Here is a 23,190-nt window from a genome sequence, read left to right on the forward strand (position 1 = left end):
CGGATGATGAGAGAGACTCCACGTCCCCGTCGACGCTGGCATCATCCTCGCCGTCCTCGTCGGCAGCGCCGGTGTCTGGAACATTCGGGCCGATAATGTGGCGAAAATTAAGCTAAATTCAATGCGCTTAGTTTCTAGTTTTTACTAATTACCTTGCCAAAGTACGTCATCATCGCTGCCATCCAGGCTGTTGCTACTGCAGCACTTTTTGAAGGCTCGTGCCATGATGTCTTCCGGGATGGACTTCCCGGCCCTACTCTCTAAATGTCTTACAGTGAAATTTGACCAGAGCAATTTTATTTAAGAAAAGCCACCCCTTACATTGATGTCGTCCGATCCTTCTGATTTTTTGTGGGTAAGTTCTCTTCATATAAAGTAAAAATCGGCCACTTTTGGTTTGGCCGATAAAAGTTTCGTTTCGGAGATATGGTGCATTTTGTGTTTTTTTTGCCCATTTTGCAGGCATTTTGGGTATTTTGTCCTACAAACACAGTTTTCGTCCGAATGACTTAAAAATTGGCATCCTTATGAAGAATTGAACGAGGAACCAGAATATGCCCTCAGATTTACTCTACGACCAATAGTTTTTGAGATATTTGTGAAAAAGTCGAAAAATTACAATAATTTAAACAGCTTTCGAGGAAACTTGGAAAAATTACTTTTTTTGGCTTTCCGAAACTTGCATTTTGTAGAAAATGGTCCGCTGAATCCAATGAGCACACGCCAAGGTTTGCAGCTCAAACGGTCTAGGCGCTGTGCAGCTCCAAAGTTGAGCATTTTTTCGTTTTTCACTAAAAACGTTTTTTTTTCAAGCAGGAATTTCCACTCGGCACGAACTAGTCCGGAGGTTAGTGGGTACTACCTTGCAAAATGTGATACCGGATACTTGGTACCGTTGTTGTACTAACCCCAAGGATCATTTTAAGAAGTTGAGCCCAGGGTGTCCCCCCTGCAGAGCGGCGGTACAGGCGTTTGCCTATCTTTTGGGTGCATAACTGAAAATATGCCCAAATTGACGTTTGTTGACGGGTAGTGACCTGATTTTTAGCACATGGCTAGTTCTTAAAGTGTCTGAGAATCCAACCGCTATGAATATAGCGTGAATTGGTGCGATGCTTTTGCACAGCACATGAAGTGTGATGCCCTCCCAATCCCATGTATTATTATTTTCGTAATGCATTGCACGAAGGTGCAATATGGCTGTGGAATTGCAGGTATGGTGCGATATCTCAGTGCATTGCACCATGCGTGCCATATTCATAGCGTTCGGAATCTCCGTGCATCTGCACTACACAGTAAAAAAAGATTCGCTGTTTTGGTGGTCGTTTTATATCCAATCTCACCGAAACGGGTACCCCTACAAACCCAGCGACGGTCCGTCACCAAAACGGTAACCTGCGTCACCGGGTGGTGTTCCGCCAGAGAGGTTAGGATGACCACAACAACTGTTTTTGAGCTGTCTGTGCATATTTGTGCGTGCCCGCCGGCAACGTTACGCTTTGATGAGTCACGCGAATGATTACTGACAGCCCCTGACTTGTTTTGTGTCCTATTTCACATTAATACGACGATTAAAGGCGCTGGCGGGAGGGTGACTGCAGTGCCGTTCTGGTGAGGTGGTTGCTCCGGAACGGACCGAGCGCCACCGAAACTAGACCGAGCGTCGCCAAAACAAACAGAGGGCCGCCTGAACAGTTTGAGGGTGTCGCTGTTCTTGTAATATTCTCGTTTTGGCGCCCAGACGTCACCGAATCGGTGAATCTTTTTTTCCTGTGTAACACCACAGATTTAATTTGATTTTAGTACACACCTATGGGAGTGTCATTGGTAAGTATACATCTATATAGGGTTTAGCTTGTGAGGTGAGAGAGCTTTCTTAAGGACGCATCGGAGTGCGATAGATAAGTTAAGCGCTTTAGAAGCGTACTTCACTTAGTACACTCATATAGACTCGTACTTGTAAAGAACTCATGATTTAGACGTGTTCAAAGTACAAGTACACATCGATGGGTCCCATGATCAAAGACCGATGTCTTTTGGGTCGCTCAAACAAAGACCGTTACCCATTTAGGCCGTTTCTGCATTCGCCGCTTCTTTATCTTGTGGTTCTCGCAACAGGCATCCAACTCAAACAATACTTTCCAGGTGACGTTTCAAACATATTAGAGAATGATTATCTGAAACAATTTTGTGTGGAATCAAAACGTAGAGATTGTTCTGGGACTTCAAAATGAACGCGTTGAGCGGTTAAGAAGGAGATCGATCTTTGTTCGAGGGACCCGGAGCGACCCATCGACATTAGATATTGTGGCGCATCCACAGACGGGAGCTAGTTTAGTCTCACAAATAGCCTTCTCCACGGGGCCTGTGGGAGCACGAGGGCCCTGGGTGAACATTCGAGGTGGGCAGGGAGCTTTTATCACGGTCGTAAGAATCTCTACCTTTGGCTGGGACAATGACGCCCGTTGACTATCGTCTTCGATGCCCCTTTTCTCTCTGTGCGTTGAAGGTGCAAGGGACTTGCCAAGAATATCTCACGGGATAACTCCGGGACCGGGGGTCTGACGGGATTACCGGTGGTTTGTGGTATACTCAAGTCGACATAATTACAACCTTTTCTGTACACTTTTTGTACACTGGTTGCGATTTTCCCTTACCTAATTACGGTTTTCCCTGACCTCCAACGCCTCTTTAAATTTCCCTTACTTTACTATGACTCCCCTTATTTCTCTGACCAGTGTGAACGTGTGAACCTTGCGTTGCCCTCGAGCTGTCGGCCGCACTCTCAGACTGTTATTGACTTGTCTGTAGTTAAAGAGCATTTTACACAGCAATAAAAAGTACTGTTATTATATATGTAAGATTTTGTTCGTTATATTGACCTAGGGTCAGGGCGGGGAAGAACTGGACAGGGGAAGAACTGGACACCCCATATTTTACTTCAAATACCGTAGGCACAGGAATAACCACTATCAAAAGTTGTTCTGTGGCATCAGCGGTTCATTACACGACAGTTGTCAGGTCAGTACACGGCAATTGAAGTAAAATGTGGGGTGTCCAGTTCTTCCCCTGTCCAGTTTTTCCCCGCCCTGATCCTAAGCAGATGATTTTCAAGCTTCTGTTCGGTAATGGTCTCAAGCTGTCGCCCTCAGGAAGGTTCGGGAGAGAATCGCAAGTCGTCGGCTGCCCCTTGCTGTTTTCCACCCTTTCCCAACTTTTCAAACCCCTCGCCCCCGACCCCTCAGGGTTGGTAAAGCGAGAAAACCGCCGGGGAAACACTGACAGATTCCGAAAAACTTCCTAAGCTTACCAAAGGGCGACATCTTCCGACAAAAAGCTTGAAATTCATCTGAAACAACACACAATATATCCGGTATTGGGGGTAGGTTGAGGGGTCGGGGGCAACGGCTTTGGACCATGTGGGAAAGAGAGAGAAGGAAGGGGCAGCCAACAGAATCCGAAGCTTGTCGAGGGCGACAGTTTTAGACTTACACTGAATGGCATTCTCCGTGGCCTCGAGCGAGCCCACGGTGCAGCAAGTGCTTCCCAAGCGCCGTTGGGTGAGCTTACCAACCCTCGGATGTTCAGGCGCTCTAAAGAGGACCCTGTTCAGAAACGCTGTGCCGCTTCACCCTCTTCTTGACTCCGCGCACGCATACCTCACCTCGAAAGCAAGGATCATGGCTGGTACGGCTCGGGTGCCGGACATTGAGCGCAGAGGTCAAAAGTGCCGGTTTTCAGGCCCCCTCAAAAAAACCTCCAACTTTGACGCCTTACAGCTTCCAAACGGTTTGAGCTACGAACCTGGGCGTGTGCTCATTAGCTTTATTAGCTCTTTTTCTACAAGATGGCGTCAACGGATCGTGGTTAAAAAATATTTTTGACCGTTTCCCCAAATTTTGGGTATTTTCAGTACAATTTGGTCGTTTTGGGTAAGTATTTCTCAAGATATCGGTCGTAGATCAAATCTGTGACCATATTCTTGTTCCTTGGGCAATTTTACATAAGAATACTGATTTTCAGCCACTTAGCACCAAAAACCTCAGAGTAGTAAAGAAGCTCCCAAATTAGGTAAAAAAAAGTGGCAAATTTAGAAAACATTGGTTTTCTCGGCCAATAAATTTTTTAGCGACCTAATATTTTAGGATGTTTTTTCTTACCATAAGGGCATCTCAGAAAAGAATTTTGGTCAAAATCGGAGGGGGTCATGGGAAGGCGTTGCACGTATTAAATAAATTAGCTCTATCGCTCAGCCAATCAATACAAGGTAGGTTTACGCCAGACCGCGTCTTGTCGTAACAGGCTTCGCGATGTCTCGCTGCCTGTTTCTCCAATCCACGCCTGGCGTACCTACCTTGGCCTGCGGCGCTAGCCTGCCTGCGGCAGGCAATGGCTTGTCCATTGTCGGTTATTTTTTAACTTGTTGAATGGTGGGGGGCTCCGCCCCCCAGACCCCCCTACATTCTAAAAAGAGTTGTTCCCCCTTTCTCCCAGCCGGAAGTGATCTTTCTGCAGAAAGCTCTATTTTTCGCCGTTTTTTAGGTGTTTTTCGGCTATAAAAACTGAACCAGTCGAGCTAGGATGGTGAAATTTCGCGTGTGCCGAGCCAAGGACATACCCAAGAAGTGTGCAAAATCTCACCGAGATCGGCTCAGCCGTTCAGGAGGAGTAGTACACACAGACAGACAGACAGACAGACAGACATGAAAAACTTTTCAACCCCACTGGAGTAACAGGCTTCGCTATCGCTCAGCCAATAAATGTAGTTTACGAGCTGGTTGTGGCTGATGGTTCCGAAGCCTTGGGGGCGTACGTGACGGCCGTTATGCCCCGCCCCGCCATGGACGGGTCTTCAGGTGTCAGTCGTGCGATCAGTGCTCTTTAACATCTGCTTCAACCCCCATTTCAAAATTTTCCCACAAATCCACCATGCCGTCACAGTTTTCGTGGAAACGCATATGCTCCGAGAGAGCAGTACCGCCTGACGCCCTGAAGCCGGGTCTCCCGCCGCCATTGTCGGGCCACACAGTGGGCCACCTATTTTGCCTTTTCCTATATTAACGAACTACTCGTCCTGAAAATCAAGTTGGTTGTGCCTTTCCTTTGGTCCATGTTAGATGCGGATGAGGGAGAGGTTACGTCTTTGTGCTTGATATTGGCACGCTTCTGACACGCCCTCCCCATGCCTGTTAATTATAACACCAATGCTTTGCACATCGTTGCTCATTCAAATAATAATCTTTAATAATTGTATTGCAGATCCTGTTATTGATGATCCGGAACCACGGCCCCAGAGCCCCCCAACCAACCAAGGCACCCCATCTACTAACGAAGTTCCCCCTCCTAGAAGGACCATTAATCGTCATTGGCTGAGCGATAGCGAAGCCCGTTACTCAAGTGGGGTTGAAAAGTTTTGTCTGTCTGTCTGTCTGTCTGTGTGTCTGTCTGTCTGTCAGCACTACTCCTCCTGAACGGCTCGGCCGATCTGGCTGAGATTTTGCACACTTTTTGGGTATGTCCTTGGCTCGGCACACGCGAAATTTCACTATCCTAGCTCAACTGGTTCAGTTTTTATAGCCGAAAAACACCTAAAAACGGCGAAAACTCGAGTTTTCTGCAGGCAAATGCCTTCTGCCTTGAAGAAAGGGGGGTCAGGGGGTCAGAGCCCCCAGCACCGGCAAGTTTAAAAGTAACAAGGGTCAAGATAGTGTTATCTGAAGATGAAGTAACTATATCTGAAATAAAGGGGGGTCTGGGGGGCGGAGCCCCCCAGCATGCAACAATTTAGAAGTAACCGACGATGGGCAAGCCATGGCCTGCCGAAGGCAGGCTAGCGCCGCAGGCCAAGGTAGGTACGCCAGGCGTGGATTGGAGGAACAGGCAGCGGGACATCGCGAAGCCTGTTACGACAAGACGCGGTCTGGCGTAAACCTACCTTGTTTTAACATTTATGTCAATCTGATTGGCCATGGTAATTATGTGAAGATACTATTGACATGGGTTGATGTGCTCCTACCTTGTTATCCAATGTCGTGTTTGTTTTTCACAGATATGAACCAGGCTCAAAACCTTCTCACATCTATTATTGGCTGAGCGATAGCGAAGCCCGTTACTCGGTGGGGTTGAAAAGTTTTGTCTGTCTGTCTGTCTGTGTGTCTGTCTGTCAGCACTACTCCTCCTGAACGGCTCGGCCGATCTGGCTGAGATTTTGCACACTTTTTGGGTATGTCCTTGGCTCGGCACACGCGAAATTTCTCTATCCTAGCTCAACTGGTTTAGTTTTTATAGCCGAAAAACACCTAAAAAACGGCGAAAAATCGAGTTTTTTGCCGGCAAATGCCTTCTGCCTTGAAGAAAGGGGGGTCAGGGGGGCAGAGCCCTCCAGCCCCGGCTAGTTGAAAAGTAACAAGGGTAGAGATCGCGTTATCTGTGGATGAAGCAACTCTATCTGGAATGAAGGGGGGTCTGCGGGCTGCGGGGCGGAGCCCCCCAGCATGCAACAAGAAGTAACCGACGATGGGCAAGCCATGGCCTGCCGAAGGCAGGCTAGCGCCGCAGGCCAAGGTAGGTACGCAAGGCGCGGATTGGAGGAACAGGCAGCGAGACATCGCGAAGCCTGTTACGACAAGACGCGGTCTGGCGTAAACCTACCTTGTTAACAGCACGAGAGGAAGCCGACCTCCTGTGTCAGGTAGGTTTCTAAGTTAACAATGCTGATAATTATTTTGAAACAAATGCTGTGCTCTATCTTTTTAAAGCAAGTTGGGTCTACTCGATAAGTTTACGTGTTTTATTCCTCTTCCTCATGACATTTCAATCATGAGCATAAGCTACTTTATAAAGTCTGTTTGTATGCAATTGCTTAAGTATGGCTGCAGCAGCTATTCGAAGGGTTTTAAAAAAGAGCAGAGATGACTTTTCTAAGGAGCTTTATTTATACAAGTTCCAAGTTAATTAGTGGCATGTCTGAACTTATGTTTATGTTGTTACAGTGATGGAGGAACCAGTGGAAAACATTCACAACATCACAACAGGCCCGTCATTTTCTTGGCAAAGGCAAGGTCCCTCTGGTAAGTTTTTAATTTGTCATGTGTGTTTCCTCTTGTTTTTTCTTCTGTCTCCACCCCAGTATTATCTTTTATTTCAGTACATAATAGTAGTATCTTTAAAGAAATTGGGGGAAAGGGGGAGGGGGCAAGCTAAATCACTTTTTCTTTCCTTATCCTCCTTTTTTTGTGGTGCTCATCTTTAGACTCTAGATTCTAAATGTGATTCTGAATTGGATTATTGCAACTTGCAAATGTTCTTTGCAGTTTCATGTGATAACTCATCATGACTTTGTTGTTTTCTGCTGCAGGCAACTCCAATCTGCCATGGGAAGGGCAGGCCAGTGGTCCAGGTTTTGCGCCTCCCTCGATGCCTGGACCCTCATCCAGCAATGGATACCAGCCTGCATCCCAAGGTCTGCAGTTTCCCTTGCCAGTGCAAAAACCAGCTGCTTGTCAAATCTGCGCCCAGGAAAAGGCAGATAAAATGTTGAGGGACTGCGGCCACTTTGTCTGCGAGTCCTGCATGCTGCCTTGGCTGCGTAGGAGGAAAGTGTGTCCCAGTCCACTGTGCAAACAGTACTGTGACGAAAGTCATTTGTTAACTCCCAAATATGCCCGTTAACTGAACAATGTTATTTTGTTTTGTTGTTCTGTTTTTAGTCCTCTAGTCACTTTGGGTAGTAATTCGACTATTTTGACTGTTAAGACAGTATCTTTTTTAGTGTGCCTTTGGACCACCATCTTTCAGTTTCTACTGTTTTATGTTTGATTTGTCTTAAAAATGTGGAGTACTTTCCTGCACCTGTATCTTTCAGTTTCTATAGAAACTGTTTTATGTTTGTACTGTTTCTACGTTTTCCATCTTTCAGTTTCTACTGTTGATTTGTCTTTAAAATGTGGAGTACTTTCCTGCACCTGTATCTTTCAGTTTCTATAGAAACTGTTTTATCTTTGTACTGTTTCTACGTTTTCCATCTTTCAGTATGTTTTATTTGTCTTAAAAATGTGGAGTACTTTCCTGCACATGTATCTTCACTTGGAATAAAATGATTGGTTGTTTTGGAAACTAAGTTCAACTTTGTCAGCCCTGACCCTCATGTCCTCAAAATTTCAATTTTCCTTGCCATATTCCATGAAAAATGACTCATTTTCTATGAAAATTAATGGGAGACTGTGTAGGTTCACCTTTTGTTTTTATCCTTGTTTTTGTGGTGGTGGCATTGGCAAAGACAAAGATACTCTTGTCTCCTACCGCTCTTAAGGCAGCAACTCACATAAGGACTTTGTAAGATAAACACCAGGGGGAAAAAACATTTCCGATAAAATGTCAGCTGAGAGGGCGTCCTCAAATTACAGCATACTTATCATTTTCAGGCAGAATCCTTCTTTATGTTATTGAACTTGGGTTCTGCACAGTGATATGTGCATTTAATTCCTTTGAATTGTAAGAACATTCAAACATGTGGGACCTTTCATTAGGAGAAAAGACAATTGTACATGGAACCATTTCTTGTTTGTATTTATTGATGACAGATTTACAATGGCATAGTTGTCTGGACAACAGTTAATTTGAAGTTCATGAGTAAACAATAAGAATATAGCACTAAAATACAATTTTAAGTTGCCTTGTTCCCTCTTCCTTCCCCCCAAAAACGGAAAGACAAAAACAAAAATCAGGCTCAATGGCCAAAAAGAAGCAGAGAGTTCGAACACTTTAAGTCCCTTCCCACAGAAGTCAGACACTTCTTACAATGCCAAATTATGTCTTCAAATTAAATTACAATTCTTAATATTCATTGTTTTAGTCATCAGCAACATCTTGATAACATAGATTCTAGACAGGAAAATCAACATTGTTCCTTTGTCTTGGAAACCCCATAGCATCATATGCCACATTTTCCATTGAGAAAGCAGCAGCATGTAAAAACTCAGCGATAAGTTCATCAGAAGGATTGGGGTCCCGGAGAAATACTGCAGTAAGCCTGCGGATGTTGTCATCATTGGTTATTGATGAAGAGGCTCGGTGCCTTGTGGGAATTATACCTATTTCTAGGCTCATTGTGTCATCGATAGTTGTATCCTCAAATTCCACAAAAGATCCTTCAAATGAGAAAGAAATCAATTCAATGTTCGAAATGCGAAATCATTTAGGTAGAACTATAAAACTTAACTTACGAATGAGGTGGTAGACATTAGGATGATGCACTTTCAGGCGAAGATTCATACGATGATTGTTACTCTCACTGAATAAAAAAAACAGCAATAAAAGACGAGTCAAGAAGCTACTTTCAAGCTCAATCAAATTAAGAAGCACACACAAACCTGGCATTGTTGGTACGATTGTCACTTCCACACACAGACAAGGTTCGACCTCTGTTAACATGCCAAATCCAGTCACTTTGCACATACTGAAGGAATGGCCGTACTGTGTGGTATAAGAAAGGTCCCAGGGCCATGGCTTCCCTCCCAATCACATTCATACCACGCTGCAGAAGATGTTGAGGAAGCAATGGGAGAGCACAACAGTGTCGGATAACATCGATCAACTGAGGGTACTGAGTAAGGACATAAACAGTCAAATTTGATCGTGCCCAGGATCCTAAGTTCTGAAAGAAAAACAAATAAGCTTACTGTAGAGCTTTTCAGGAAGGAGCTTTTCTATTCCATGTGCAAGGTGCCACCAAAATTAATCTTTTAAAATTGCTACAATGGTAACACTGAGAATGGAAGAGTCTTGATCAATAGCAAATTTTGGATGAGGTTACTTATCACCTAAATTTGGGTGAGGATTAATTTACTGTCCAAATTTGGGCAATGGAGTTTTTCTCCCTCAAATGTGGCTGATAAAGGGTGTATCAGTTACCATCATGGCTAGGTAGTACTATCACCTTAATTTGGGTGGTAAGGAATAAATACCTGTTCCAAAATTTTATTCCTGATCATGACTCTTTTTTTCTCAGTTATAGCGTTTCACAAAGGAAATTTCATGTAATGGTAATAACTTTACTGTGGTCCCTTGCAATTGCTATTATTAGTAGTCGATACTCACATTCACATAATGAAAATAACAGCTTTGAACCTCAACTCCAAATACAGCTTCTACAGAGTTAATTATGGCATCTTCAAAATCACACACAGCAAGATTAAATTGCCACTGTATCAAACGAGCTCTTATATGAAGGAGAACTGCTGTGTATGCCACTTGAGTTTTCCTCTCCATTTAACACCACATCAATGGAATGACCTGCATTCAAACAATTTATGACACAATCATAGAAGTCATTGCAATCTTTGACATATAACAGAAAGTATGAAACAAGTTTAATCATACATACAGTGTGTGATGAAATGGTTACTATGGTGAAGATCTGCAATGACAAAGAAATTTTTTATCATTTACTGTTCTCCCAAATAATGTGTAAGGCATTGTAAGTAGAAACATCACTGTGTGATTGTACCTGATAGCACCTGATTCGAGCTGGCGTTATTTTAAACGTTCCATCCAGAAAAATTATCTGTGCTTCTCTCATTATATTTATACATCTTTCACTGATGAAAATTATGCTGAGTGAGCCATCTGCTGCTTGTGCAGCACCACTGTAAATGTTGTCCTGAAGGTCCAATGTTCTCGTAATATGTTGCCATGCAGGATCCATCAAAGTGTGTATAAGTTCTTGGAAAGATTGAGGCGATTCGGGAAAGACCAACTGACGAGCACGCTGCATAGCTGAGCGTAATCTTCTTTTGGTTAGTTGTACTCTGATGGCTCTATTCTGAATTCTGAAAACAGATCAAGTTAAGACAGTAACAAACCATATATGTACAGTACCACCAAAGTTTACCTTCTCCTTTCTTCTTCCAAAATTTCAGTAAACGACACATATGTCACTGATGCAGCTCGTTCACAATGTCCCTCCGAAGAGACTGGACTTCATGACGAAGGGGATCAGGTACATGGTTATGAGCTTGGGTTTCCAAAAAGGCCAGCCCAACGCGGAGCAAGGCCCGCCCATGGCAAGATCGGTGGAAACATCGGAAATATATTGAGTCTTCTGTGGCGTTGTTTATCGTGTAGTAATAGCCATTGTGAACATGGAAGACATAGGTATTGGGCCGACTTCCAGGCTCGCGCGTCACTCTGACAAGGTTATAGGCCAAATCCATTTCATAAATTAAACCTGTGACAAAAATAAATAAAACATAATTAGACTGTACGTTAACAGAACAAAAGGAATGAATGCAACCGGGCACGGAATCTTTAAAAGCAAGCATACATTGGCGCGGCACAAGAGGGGAGGGGGCAGGGGGAGGCTAACAGTACACGAAAGCGTTCTCTCTTGAGTTTACCAATCTCGCACATACTTACCATCATGTCGAATCAAAAAGGACTCTTTCTGGAATCAGAAGTTTGGTGTTTCCTTTTGCACAGTGCTCCTGACACACCACCCACGCACCACGCACCCACGGCAAACTACTCTAACCTGGGTGGCCTCCTGAGAAACGGCACAGATGAATTTCTCATACTTAAGCAGAGCTGAAAACAAAGCAGAAGGCTGTTTGTCTTTGTTTGTTTACAAGCAATAACAACTGATCCAGGAAGCGGAAGAAGGGGATAACTCAATTTTGGCCATTTTTCAGGAGAAACAAAAACCTGTTAGCAGGGAAAACTAAAACAAAACAAATGAATGTTGCAGATGTTAATAATTTCAAAAAGCATTAGTAAAAATTTTTGGAAAAAAATCAAAAGTGTAAGGTCACTCCGTAGAGGATTTCTGCGACTTATCACTTTCCGTTGAAATGGAAAACAGAGTCAGCTCACCTTATATTTCCTAAACAAAGTGGAATTTGGAGACAAGTCAAGTGGAACAATAGTCTACATAAAGTGTATGTTACTCTGGTGTATTTTTTGGACTTAGCTCTTTTTTCCAAATTGAAATTTAAAATTAAGGGGGGGTTAAGTTGAGTTGATTCTTTTTACACTAGATTCATAAAAACACAAGTTGAGTTATATCCTTTTGCCAATTTGTTAAACGGACTCATATAGACTAAGGTTGAGTTATCTCCATTTTCTAATGAAATTTAGACTGTAAAAGGGGTTAAGTTGAGTTATACCCTTTTTCCATGTGGATTTTCTCCTAAACTGCTTGGAATTCAGTCAAATAATTTGGTGTAATGATGTAAACCATTCTAAGGCACAATAATAAAATAAAAACTCAATTTGGGGATAAGTCAAGTTATTCCCTTCTTCCGCTTCCTGGATCAACTCTACAATGAATTTGGAGTGTGACGTTTGGGTTAAGTTATTAATTCACCCTTGTCACGCGATATAGCTACTGCTGAAGCCGGTTACCTGGTTTCAAGAGAGCAGGGCACTCGTAGAGGTTCTCATTACTATCATGCCAACAATGGTTATTATTATCATAAGTATCGTCAACTGAGTGATACAATTTATTTGCGATGCACCAACGTCTCTTGTCCCTCTCGGGGTCTTTTAAAATTGGGATCCTTTCATGAAAGCTCCTCACATTCAGGCCATGAGCCTGATCATCTGAAAGCTGAAGTCCTTCGTGAACGTTCCAGACTTCTTGGTCAAGCAAGCTCATTGACCTTTGCTACAGTTGAAGATGTTTTAAATGATGAAAGGTTTGTTCATTTTATGGGCTTTGAGCATGAACCAACATATTTTTTTTACACCATTTTGTCTGTCCTTTTCAGTAACATCAATCGGAGATATTCAGACCGCCTAACACCCAAGGTTCTGCTACCCGCCATGCGAACTGCACGAATCAATGCATACCCTGAGGAACCAAAAACTCTGTCTGAGCTTCAAATTATATTAGAATGTGAAAACAACAAGTCTCTCACTGCTGTGTCTCAGTTCAGAGACAATATTTATGGAGGATCGGCCAGGGGAGAAGATGGTTCAAAGTCTATTTTATTTATAACAAAGCGCTGTGTGGATTTCATTAAAACAGCTCCATTTATTTATGCCTTCTCCTTTCCACTGAACCAGTCCTTGGTAAGCTGCTCAGTATAGTAAATAATATTTGCATTAAAGCTGTTTGTAAGTGAAAAATATAACAATAATTATGTTGCTACTTCAGCAGGTTCACACAATTGCTACAGTATTGGATAACATTGTAAGTACCAGCACTCTTTCAACTTATCCTTCTGTGCAATTTTAACTACACTCTGCTAATAGTTTCATGTTATAAATTTTAAGGAAATTCCCCTCGCCTGGTTCATCATGGAAAGTTCCACATTGGCAGCCTATCTGGCAGCTTTCATGCTGCTTCGATCGAAATTAATTACTTGGCAGTTCAGAAATGTCGTATGCAAGGATGATGGACCAGATGCTGAGGCGTATCGTTTAATTTTTGCTGCTGATGTGGAAGCTCCCTTAGACTACTATATCCAGGTAGATTTTCCAATGTTCTGGTTGGCTCATGTGATCAATTCCTTTTTGTCAAACCAATTTTTTTGCTAATAAGGATCTAGGGCAAACTGCAAACACATTCTTTGGCAATGAAGCCATCCAAGAGCATCCACATGTCAATACCATTGTCAGTCTCTGCTGTGTTCTACCCATTTTGCCTCAAGATTTAACAATCAATGGTTTAGAACTTATTCAAAGAGAGGTGGACAAATTGAGTCCCTCCCTGCAAAGTAATTTTGCAGTTCTGCTTCATTATTTGAAAACTGACTGGTTGTTTCATGCTGAAAGAGGAGAAATATTCTCAATATGTGGTAACTCGGAGAGAACCAGCAATTCGATGTAAGTAAAAATTAGAAGATCGTAATTCTGATGAACTTTCAAAGCATGTTCTTATAAAAAAGGTTTGTTTCCAGGAGATGCACTCTTGATAGGCTGAAACAAAAACTTCAAAGCAGTTCAAATGTGGGGCTTTATCGCTGTATAAGTAAGCACAAGTACCATCAGTGTAAAATGTTTAAGGAAGAATTCAAATCTGACTGTGTGTTAATACTTTGCCTTCTAGGTTCTCTTCTTCAGATTGAGAGCATGTCCTTTAAAGACATTACTGAACTGCATCAGAGAAATATTTTGGCTTTAGACTCTACTTTAGTTAGTTATTAAGCCTACAAAAAATCAGGCAAATCGGAGAGGGTCACCGGAAGAAGTGGTCCGTCTTAGTTGATTTTGCTCATATCAAAATGAACCAGATTCAGACTCTGTAAGTACCAGTTTTCACTCCTTCTTTACAATTCGCAATTTTTGCAGTGCTGTTTTCTGATTGTTATAGGATTGCCAAATGGCAAATGACCAACAGCCAATGGTCAAGAAGGCTAAAAGGCAGGATAAATTAAGCCCGAGCAAAGAGGATCTTGTACGTATTTTTCTTGAAACAGTTGCACTAAATTTCATAGACAGACAATTTTATTCCCAACCCTGTTTTTTTTTGTTTCAGGATGGGAACCACAAGGCACAACAGAATAAGGTAAATATTTAAAATCTAAAATGTAATGCCAAATTATTTAGCCTGTTTCCTATAGCTGTCATGAGCTGAGCAGTATCTATAAAAGGCATTTTACTTATTTTGAATTAAATTATTTTCCTGAATGTAGCTTTTTGCTCCTGTTTTAGGAACCTACCACCAGTAAGGATAGTGACCAACAGGCTGGATGTTCCAGTAAGGATGAGGTTGATGTGTGTGCTTTTTACTTTTAAAAAATAAACTTTGGACTTAGATTACAATCAGCTAATTTTTGTACTAAATATACTTTCTTTTGAACAGCTTGATGTTTCCCTTGATGATGAAGAACAACTGGTCACCAATAACAAAGGGACCAACCGAACTACCAAGAAAGGAGGAGGAAAATCTTGCAAAGTAACTGTGTTTTATGTCAAACTAGCACTGAAGTTGCACTACATTAATTTTTAAGTAATTCTACAAATTGTTTTTTTTTTTTTAGAATCAATGGACAGTGCCCAATTGGAGCAAAGTTGTGAAAACTGAGCTAGACGAAGGTAGACTTTACATGGCCAGTAACCAAGCAAGAATTAAAGAAGAGAGTGCTTGGCACATATTGGGAGTGTATGGGTGGTCTCCCCCACAAGGGGCTTACAATAGTTTCGCTAAATTCCTCACTGCGGCACATCCAGTGTATAAGGTATTGCTAAGCCAAGCAACCGACCAACCACATGTAAGCCATGTGCTATTTATGATTACTTTAAGCCAATGTTAACTGCAGGATCTACATTTTTATTTTATTATAATTACAGACACAGTTTGCCAGTAGCCTCTCGACCTTTATAAGGAGACAGAGAGGCCTCTTAGAAGAGCGGAGAGAGGAGCAAAGACAAACAATGTGTGTCATTGACGTGTAAGTCTAAAACATACAAAACTCCATGAAAGTAAACATAAAATCATATTATTAAAATTACCAATTTACCTTCTCAGAGATGAAGATATGAAACAACAAGTACAGGAGCTTAAGGCAAACCATGAAAGCATAGAAAGAGCGAAGAAATTGATGGAAAAAACCCATCCAATTAGAGCAGCCAAAAGGTATGAAACATACCAAGATCAGCTGAATGAGGAACCATATTTGAGAAAACCTCAACTGGTAAGAACATGTGGCAAGCAATTAAAACGTTTCAGCTTGACTAAAACAGATAAAATCAAATTTAAGTACAGTGGTTAAAATATTACAATTCTTTTCTAGCTGAAACTGGAGTTTTCCTTAGGCTTGAATGCCATTCTAAGTGAAGTGGAACGCCACAAACAAATTGACTTGATGTTCCAAAAATTTAAAACATTGAACAGCGGAGTTGACACAGAAAATGATACAGAGCTGCAAAAGCTCCAACACATTGTCAGTCTTCAAGACACCATTGTGCAACAAAAGTACACCAAAAGCAAAGTCAGGTTGTTGGTGCTGCAAGAGGTAATAGTTCATTAAGCAACCTTATGTATGCCCCTGTGATGAGCCTCCCTGGAAACGCTTTAACTTTTGTCCTATTCTTTTAAGGCTCAGACTAAGGCAAAAGTTATATGTGACCCTGCGAGGGTGGCCCAAAAAAAAAAATCGAAGGTTTTCCGATTGTCCAATTCCGCTCAAAAATCGATTCTAGACCGAAAAAAAAATAACCCCTATTTTTTGCGTTTTGCCCTGAGACGATTTTGAATACCGGCTCAATAGCGAAAATGGTTTTTAACCCGTTTTAAGCACCAAAATTGTCATAACAATTACAGTTTTTATCGGATTTTCAAAAACGATACGGCAAAATGTTTGGTTTTAGACGGCGAACAAATTACATTTCCACCAACTTTTTGTCAGACTTCGTCTTCAGTATTCTGCTTGCGATTTTCGCTCAAAAAAACACATATTGTTCACTATTTGGAGATAATTTTCTTGTTTCGGACGGCTAAGATGCGTCCCTATCTACTTTTTTATCTTACTCTATCCCAAAACAAACCGACCACGTGAAATAAAGCCGTGCAAATCAATTTGCATACCATCTAGGGGCAAGCATTTCGTTGTTTTTAGTATAAAGAAAAGTCTGTTGAGCTCTGAGGCCGCAATTTTCCTCCGATTCTCAAACCCGAGATGTCGTTTTGTTTAGTTTTTTAAGACAAACAAAAAAGATTCTGGTCATTCTTTTGTCAGACAGCGTTTTAAGATCCGTTTCTGCTTGAAACGTGCAAAAATCGCCCAAATTCGAATTTTTCGCCAACTTTTGGACCGTTTTTCTCGTCAGCGATCCACGTCACCAGCTAATGATCACTCTTTTACCTTCCCTAGCCTTTCTGGAATGGCTGGAATAAGAAGAGCCAGGTCCTAGACATTCAATAACTAATCTTCACTTATAGCTACATTAAAACTAAAGATTGGATGCGCTTTTGCTCCGGTCAAACTCATGCGTTCACAAATCTTCGAAATCGGAGTCTGTAGGTTGTTCGGGGGTCTTCTTCTCCAAGGGTTCTGTGACTTCTTCGTCTTTTGCGACTTTGCCTTGTTGGGTGTTCACCTCATCCAAGATATCCTGATTTTCAGGGTCTCGTTCTTTTCGATGTGTTTACGTGTCATGGAATCTCCGTACTTGAAGCATGATTCTCTTGTCACCTCTGGGACTTTATTGACCCATTTTGCCTCTCGTATGCCTTCATAGTTGTCTGGATCCAACCTTAGTAGAGCACCTGCTGCCACACAGGCAAAGGGTCCGCCATTCGTGGCATTCAGGTTCTGGAAGTAACCATCATCGAAGGCTCTGCTCCAGATCCAGAGCTTACTATGAGTTGCCTTACTTGGATTATTGTATGTGTTCAAGAAGTTAATCAGATCCTCAATGTACTTGCTGGTGTTGTTGAGAAACATCAATTTCAATAACATTGACAGAGCCATGCCTGACCGTTTAGACAGCTGCAGTGCATAGTATACGGGTAAAAGGCCGTTATAATGGATGTGAGTTAGAAAAGCGGCATTTCCGAATCCATCCATGTCTCTGGGTTCCCTGCTTTTGACGTCTAGGAAGTGTGCTAAAATCATCTGCGTTATCGGTTGGCCTTTAGCTAGAGAGGTTTCAACTCCTTTAACGCAGTCGTTGCAGGGGGCCCCTATGAGACTTGGGCGGGTCCATCCCCCGTATTTGGCAAGATTGGCATAGAATGACTTCTTGAAGAACATGTTTCCTACTGTCTCCTTAGCCTTCCCAAGTGTCCTCAATAGAGAGGCAGCAAGGAAGCCCACTGTGTTAACCATAATCATGTAGCAGAGTTCTTTTTCCTGAGTGTCCTTCGTTGGAGATCTGAAGCTCTCTAGAAGTGTGTTGAAATCCGCCAGGAACTGAGTAGTGTCACTATCTATGTAAAATGTTTCCACGTGTTCCTTGGTTTTCTCTGCATCTGTTTTCATTTTATCTTGTAGTGCCGCCTTCACGTCATTCAGGGATCTTTTAGGCTTTTCCTCATTAGACAATGTAGCCCGTTGTTTCTTATTGTATTTTCCTCCATTCCACTCGGTGGTACTAGAGGTGTGTGACCAGACAGAGATCAAATTCCCCTTAGGCCCTCTACAGACTATACCGCTGACAGCCCTAGCGACCAGGATAGCCCCAGTTTCGAGGTACTCTAATTTCCCAGTGGTGTAATAATTTAGAAAGTCGATTGCTATGTTTAATTGCTCCTCAGCTTGGGATGACAGAAGAGGGTGGGAAGCTGCGAATTCAGAAACTACTGAGTCAGACCATCTCCCAGCTGATCTAGCAGCACTAGCAAATGTGGCGGACTCTCCAGTCAGTGTTGATCCGATTTCTCCCCATTTAGCTGCCAATTGGGACATTTTGACTAAGGAAGAGAAACTTCAGAGCTTAACCTAATGAGATCTAGTTAGTCATAAGTCGTGAGGTAGGATAAAAACAATCCTAATAAATGGACTGCACTTGAATAAGTTCGCTCTGGGGAGGTTGTGGACACGAAAACGCCCTCTACTAGGGTGGTGCGTCGATATGCACGACTTTTCAGATGCAGCTTTTGGGTAGCACTCAAAAGTTTCGTTTTTTTGTGCTGATTCCATAAATGACCTCGGTTTTGCGATAGGACAAAGCCTTCATGACCCTACCGGGCGTTTTATGTCAAAAAGCGGAGTTTTTGTATTTTTTCTTGTTTTTTGGCTCCGCATTCTATCCCAAACTGTCGGGGCGGCTGTTGCACGGTCGGATGGCCACCGCCTACACTAAATACAAGTTTTGCAGCTTGGCAGGACCACCGGACACCTCACGTGTGTGTCCCAAACCTCAATTTTCACCCTTTTTTCACAACAATTTTTCACTTTTTTCCCTTTTTTTCAGCTTTTATCGAGGATTGTACCGACCCAGTCGGTCTATACCATGACCAGAGGTTGTATAAAACAGTGCAGGGGTACATAGAACGCAAGGCAGCCCCCGGACCGGGGCTGTGTAGGGAGGGGGAGGAGGGAGGGAGGGGAGGCGGAGAAAACAAATACCCAAAATCGGCCCAAATCAGCTGTTTTGCCCTGTTTTGCCTGTTGGTAAATACTGTATTGCGGTGCTGCTAGCTCGGCAAGTGTTTCTTCCCCTTGCCTACGCAGGACTCACCACGAACAGCGGACCAGCGGCAGTGGTGGGGACTGGCGCGGGGCACCGTGAGACTGTGCCGCCCCTGGCGGACGAAGGACTATGTAGGTGGGTCCGAACGGAAAAAGTGGAAAAAATATTTGTGCGGACATAACTGAGCTTCTTCAATAGTTAGTTTGATTGGTGTTTGTGATTTTTTGTAATAGACCGTGTGAAGATGTTTACAGATGTTTTAAGCCGATGAGGTGGTTTTCACATGTACATGAGACTACACATACATTGTCACACACGTAACAAGTCGCTCCCTTCTTAGGCTCACTGCTTGCCTCTGTTGGATCCAGACCATGTCTGGAGCGCATGTGCCTGTACAAGGTTTTCTTGTGTTCATATGTAGCTGGACACCGGAGGCCAGACAAGAAATTTTTTATAGAGAAATGATCAAAGAAGTCTAAGGCAGCCAGTGTTGTTACTCACAGTGAACATGCTTCCTTTGAGTACATCTTCACAGGTTGACCGACAGAACAGAAATGACCGATAATCGCGCGCTTTTCCCTAACATTTGTTTTGCTACTTGCTTCTTTTGTTCTGACAACTTAATTAGGGTCAGTTCGGGTACTTATGGGGCACGGGGTAAAAATGGGACAGCTGATTTTTAGTCAAGAATCGAGATTTTAGAACTTGTGCCGTAGCAAAAATTGTTTTCTCAATAAAAACATCACATTTGGTATGTAATGCGTTCAAAAATGTCAAATCTTGACTAAGAATCAGCTGTCCCATTATTACCCCGTGCCCCATAATTACCCCAACTGACCCTAGTTCGCTCCTTTTTCAAGCGGTGTCTCCCTTCCCCGGCCAGTTTGAAATTTCGCGTCTCACGGTGCCCCGCGCAAGTCCCCACCACTGCCGCTGGGCGCTCCGATCGGCGGTGCTGCGGCATCTTCCTGCGCGTATCCACTCGTAGCGGACGCGCTCCTGGTGAGTCCTGCGTAGGCAAGGGGAAGAAACACTTGCCGAGCTAGCTGCACCGCAATACAGTATTTAGCAACAGGCAAAACAGGGCAAAACAGCTGATTTGGGCCGATTTTGGGCATTTGTTTTCTCCGCCTCCCCTCCCTCTCTCCTCCCCCTCCCTACACAGCCCCGGTCCGGGGGCTGCCTTGCGTTCTATGTACCCCTACACTGTTTTATACAACCTCTGGTCATGGTATAGACCGACTGGGTCGGTACAATCCTCGATAAAAGCTGAAAAAAAGGGAAAAAAGTGAAAAATTGTTGTGAAAAAAGGGTGAAAATTGAGGTTTGGGACACACACGTGAGGTGTCCGGTGGTCCTGCCAAGCTGCAAAACTTGTATTTAGTGTAGGCGGTGGCCATCCGACCGTGCAACAGCCGCCCCGACAGTTTAGGATGGAATGCGGAACCAAAAAACAAAAAAAATACAAAAACTCCGCTTTTTGACATAAAACGCCCGGTAGGGTCATGAAGGCTTTGTCCTATCGCAAAACCGAGGTCATTTATGGAATCAGCACAAAAAAAACGAAACTTTTGAGTGCTACCCAAAAGCTGCATCTGAAAAGTCGTGCATATCGACGCACCCTACCCTCTACGCGCGGAATCACCCGGTCGTCGTCGCGACTGTCAGCTGTCTCTCAGGCCATCTGCACTCTCACTTGCATTTTGGAATTTTGGTTTCTCGTGGCGTGGTTCGGCTATTGTGATTGTGGTGACTGCGGCGTATCGTGCCGGACGAAGGGTTTAAAATGGGTGAGTTAATAGTATCCCATTCAGCTAGCACGTTTGCTTTCTTGAAATGCTCCCTCTCTGCTTCCATTAGGGGATCTTCACTTATCCTAAAACTCACTAGCCCTAATGCTCACTCACCCTAATTTCACTAGGCCTAACATGTACATGGCCGAACGGGTTTGGAGTGCTGTTTGTGAAAATTAGGCTTAGTGCAACAAAATTCCTTTCCGAAGGAACTATTGGTTTTAGAGTAAGTGGAAATTCGGCCGAGTGAGGATTAGGGTACGTGAGCGTTATGGCTTGTGAGTTTTAGGCCAAGTGAAAGCTACTCCTTCCATTTTATTGGATTTGATGTGGAAATGTATCGTAACTCGCGTTGCTCGAATCCCGACCGGCGGCTGGGCCTTGGGTTTCTTTGAACCTTTGTTCCAATGAATGCCTAAATATGCCGAGGACGGTGATTTTGAACCAGATCGCCCTGAATACATACTAAAACATGTGATGTGGGTACAAGTTGCCTTTTAATTCATACGCCGCGGATCGGTGTTTTCCTAACCTGTCCTCTGTCCTGCCGGTCTCGGATTTTCCGATTCAATTTTATTCAGTTTCTAAACTGCTTGGGATTCAAATTCTCACGAATCTCATCTATGCTACGGAGGCCCTTCTAAAGGGTGCTACATTTGTTGATAAAGTAGCCTTATTTGCATCACTCATCCTCTTGTCTTAGTACACATGTTGCGGCATTCCCTGTCATTAACCCAGTCCAATGTCACAATTTGCATTCAACGTCGGAAATCAGTCGGTGAAAACTAGTGCTCATTGCGGACTTCTCTTGGTATTCTGAATTATGTTTTGAGGTTACAGGCGCCAGACCAGAGCAGTGGAACTGTCTTATGAACATTCTTGCCCATGACAAGGAGCTGCTCCACGGAGATTTTAAGGGTCCCCTGGGTGTCATAAGGACTCGGCAGAGATGGGCAGACATAACCGCTGTCCTAAACCAGATCCCTGGTGATCAGAAGGACGGGACTGGTTGGAAGGAAGTGAGTAACATTACCTTAGGTCTCACTTAGTGTATAGACCTAGTCCTCAGCCTCGATTAGAACGTGAACCACCTATACTGGCTGACGACTATAATGACCTGCCTGACAATATTCGACTGAGGGGCTTGGCCGAAATGCAGTATCTTATTGACTATGCCAATCAAATAGAGAACATGAATGCCCTGTAAAGTAATCTCATCAAAGGAAACTAGTAGGATTTACACACCTAGCTCTCCCTACCATTGTTTTTACACTGTGTTGGTCATTAGCAATTTTGCATGGGTGCAAAAAGACTAAGTCAAACATGGAATGCAAATGGATGTCCTCACATAAATTTTGTATGTTTCTACAGAGTGTATTTGCTGAGACAATAGTTGTCCACCTATGACAACCGCATTTGACCTGTTCCTTTAATTTCTGAATTTTTCCTATTTTAAGTCATTTTAAACAAAATGGCAACTGTGAGCAGCCTCCTTAATGTAAATATCTGTGGGATCCAGGGCGATTTTAAATTGTAGAAACTGCTTTTCACAATAAACAGCATGTATGTTACTACAACTTACTTCTCTTTCAAACTGTACCCAACCCACTGTCTCACAACGGAAAATGGGACTAATATTTAAATCTTACTGGTCAATTTAGGTAGAGTGAATACTAATTAGTTTTATATTCACACACAGTAAATTGAAATGGCAGAATCTGTAGTGGTCTGAGAGCCACGGCAAAAACGGTACCTGGTTTTCCCAGGAAGCCTATGGCAGAGGCATAGGCGATTTCCACGGAGTTCCTGGGAAAACCAGGAACCGTTTTTACCGTGAGCCCCAAATCGCAGAAACCGACAGGTAAATAGATCCGGGGCGGTTTTGCACCAAAACCGCCAACGGCAAACCCATTCTGCACACAGACGACGGAACCCGTGCACTCGCCACGGAATCCGGACAACACTGCACCGTAATCGTCAATTGCGATTCCCTCCACCTCGCGCCTTTGAGATGTTATATTATTGGAAATAAAGAGTGTAGATGTACCGCGTAAGGAAAATATTAATTTTTAGACTTGTCAAAGCAAGAAAAAGTATGCACACTCATCAAAATATGTAAATAATGTCCAAAACAACAAAAGCATCCAGAGACACAGTAAGGTTAGGTTGGTCAGCGAGACCGCAACCCCTTCCCAGATTCTGTGGAGCCTTTGTCAGTTTCTGTTAGCCCATGCCAGTTTCTGTGACTACCAAATTCAGAATCATTTACTGGCGGTTTCTGTGCCGAACCGTTACGGGTTCTGCCATTTCAATTTACTGT

At 43.1% G+C, this 23,190-nt stretch overlaps 3 protein-coding genes across 3 annotated transcripts; 2 read left to right on the top strand and 1 right to left on the bottom strand.

Moving 5' to 3' along the window:
- The first annotated feature begins 6,054 nt into the window (after positions 1–6,054).
- On the top strand, positions 6,055–7,715 carry LOC117648197. The gene is made up of 4 exons (XM_034390537.1): positions 6,055–6,085; positions 6,656–6,691; positions 6,993–7,070; positions 7,358–7,715. The coding sequence occupies exons 3-4, from the start codon at positions 6,995–6,997 to the stop codon at positions 7,669–7,671; spliced, it is 390 nt and encodes a 129-aa protein (XP_034246428.1). The 5' UTR covers positions 6,055–6,085; positions 6,656–6,691; positions 6,993–6,994; the 3' UTR covers positions 7,672–7,715.
- An 816-nt stretch (positions 7,716–8,531) lies between these two features.
- Positions 8,532–10,363, bottom strand: LOC117648116. The gene is made up of 4 exons (XM_034390354.1): positions 10,099–10,363; positions 9,372–9,655; positions 9,225–9,292; positions 8,532–9,149 (listed from the first exon to the last, which is right to left on the bottom strand). Exons 1-4 carry the CDS (start codon positions 10,267–10,269, stop codon positions 8,884–8,886), a joined length of 789 nt encoding a protein of 262 aa, XP_034246245.1. The 5' UTR covers positions 10,270–10,363; the 3' UTR covers positions 8,532–8,883.
- Positions 10,364–11,141: 778 nt separating this feature from the next.
- On the top strand, positions 11,142–13,163 carry LOC117647861. The gene is made up of 3 exons (XM_034389832.1): positions 11,142–11,154; positions 12,350–12,692; positions 12,765–13,163. The coding sequence occupies exons 1-3, from the start codon at positions 11,142–11,144 to the stop codon at positions 13,084–13,086; spliced, it is 678 nt and encodes a 225-aa protein (XP_034245723.1). The 3' UTR covers positions 13,087–13,163.
- The last annotated feature ends 10,027 nt before the right edge of the window (positions 13,164–23,190 follow it).

The sequence above is a fragment of the Thrips palmi genome, unplaced genomic scaffold (genome assembly GCF_012932325.1).
Source record: "Thrips palmi isolate BJ-2018 unplaced genomic scaffold, TpBJ-2018v1 HiC_scaffold_3, whole genome shotgun sequence".
NCBI classification, from domain to species: Eukaryota; Metazoa; Arthropoda; class Insecta; order Thysanoptera; family Thripidae; genus Thrips; species Thrips palmi.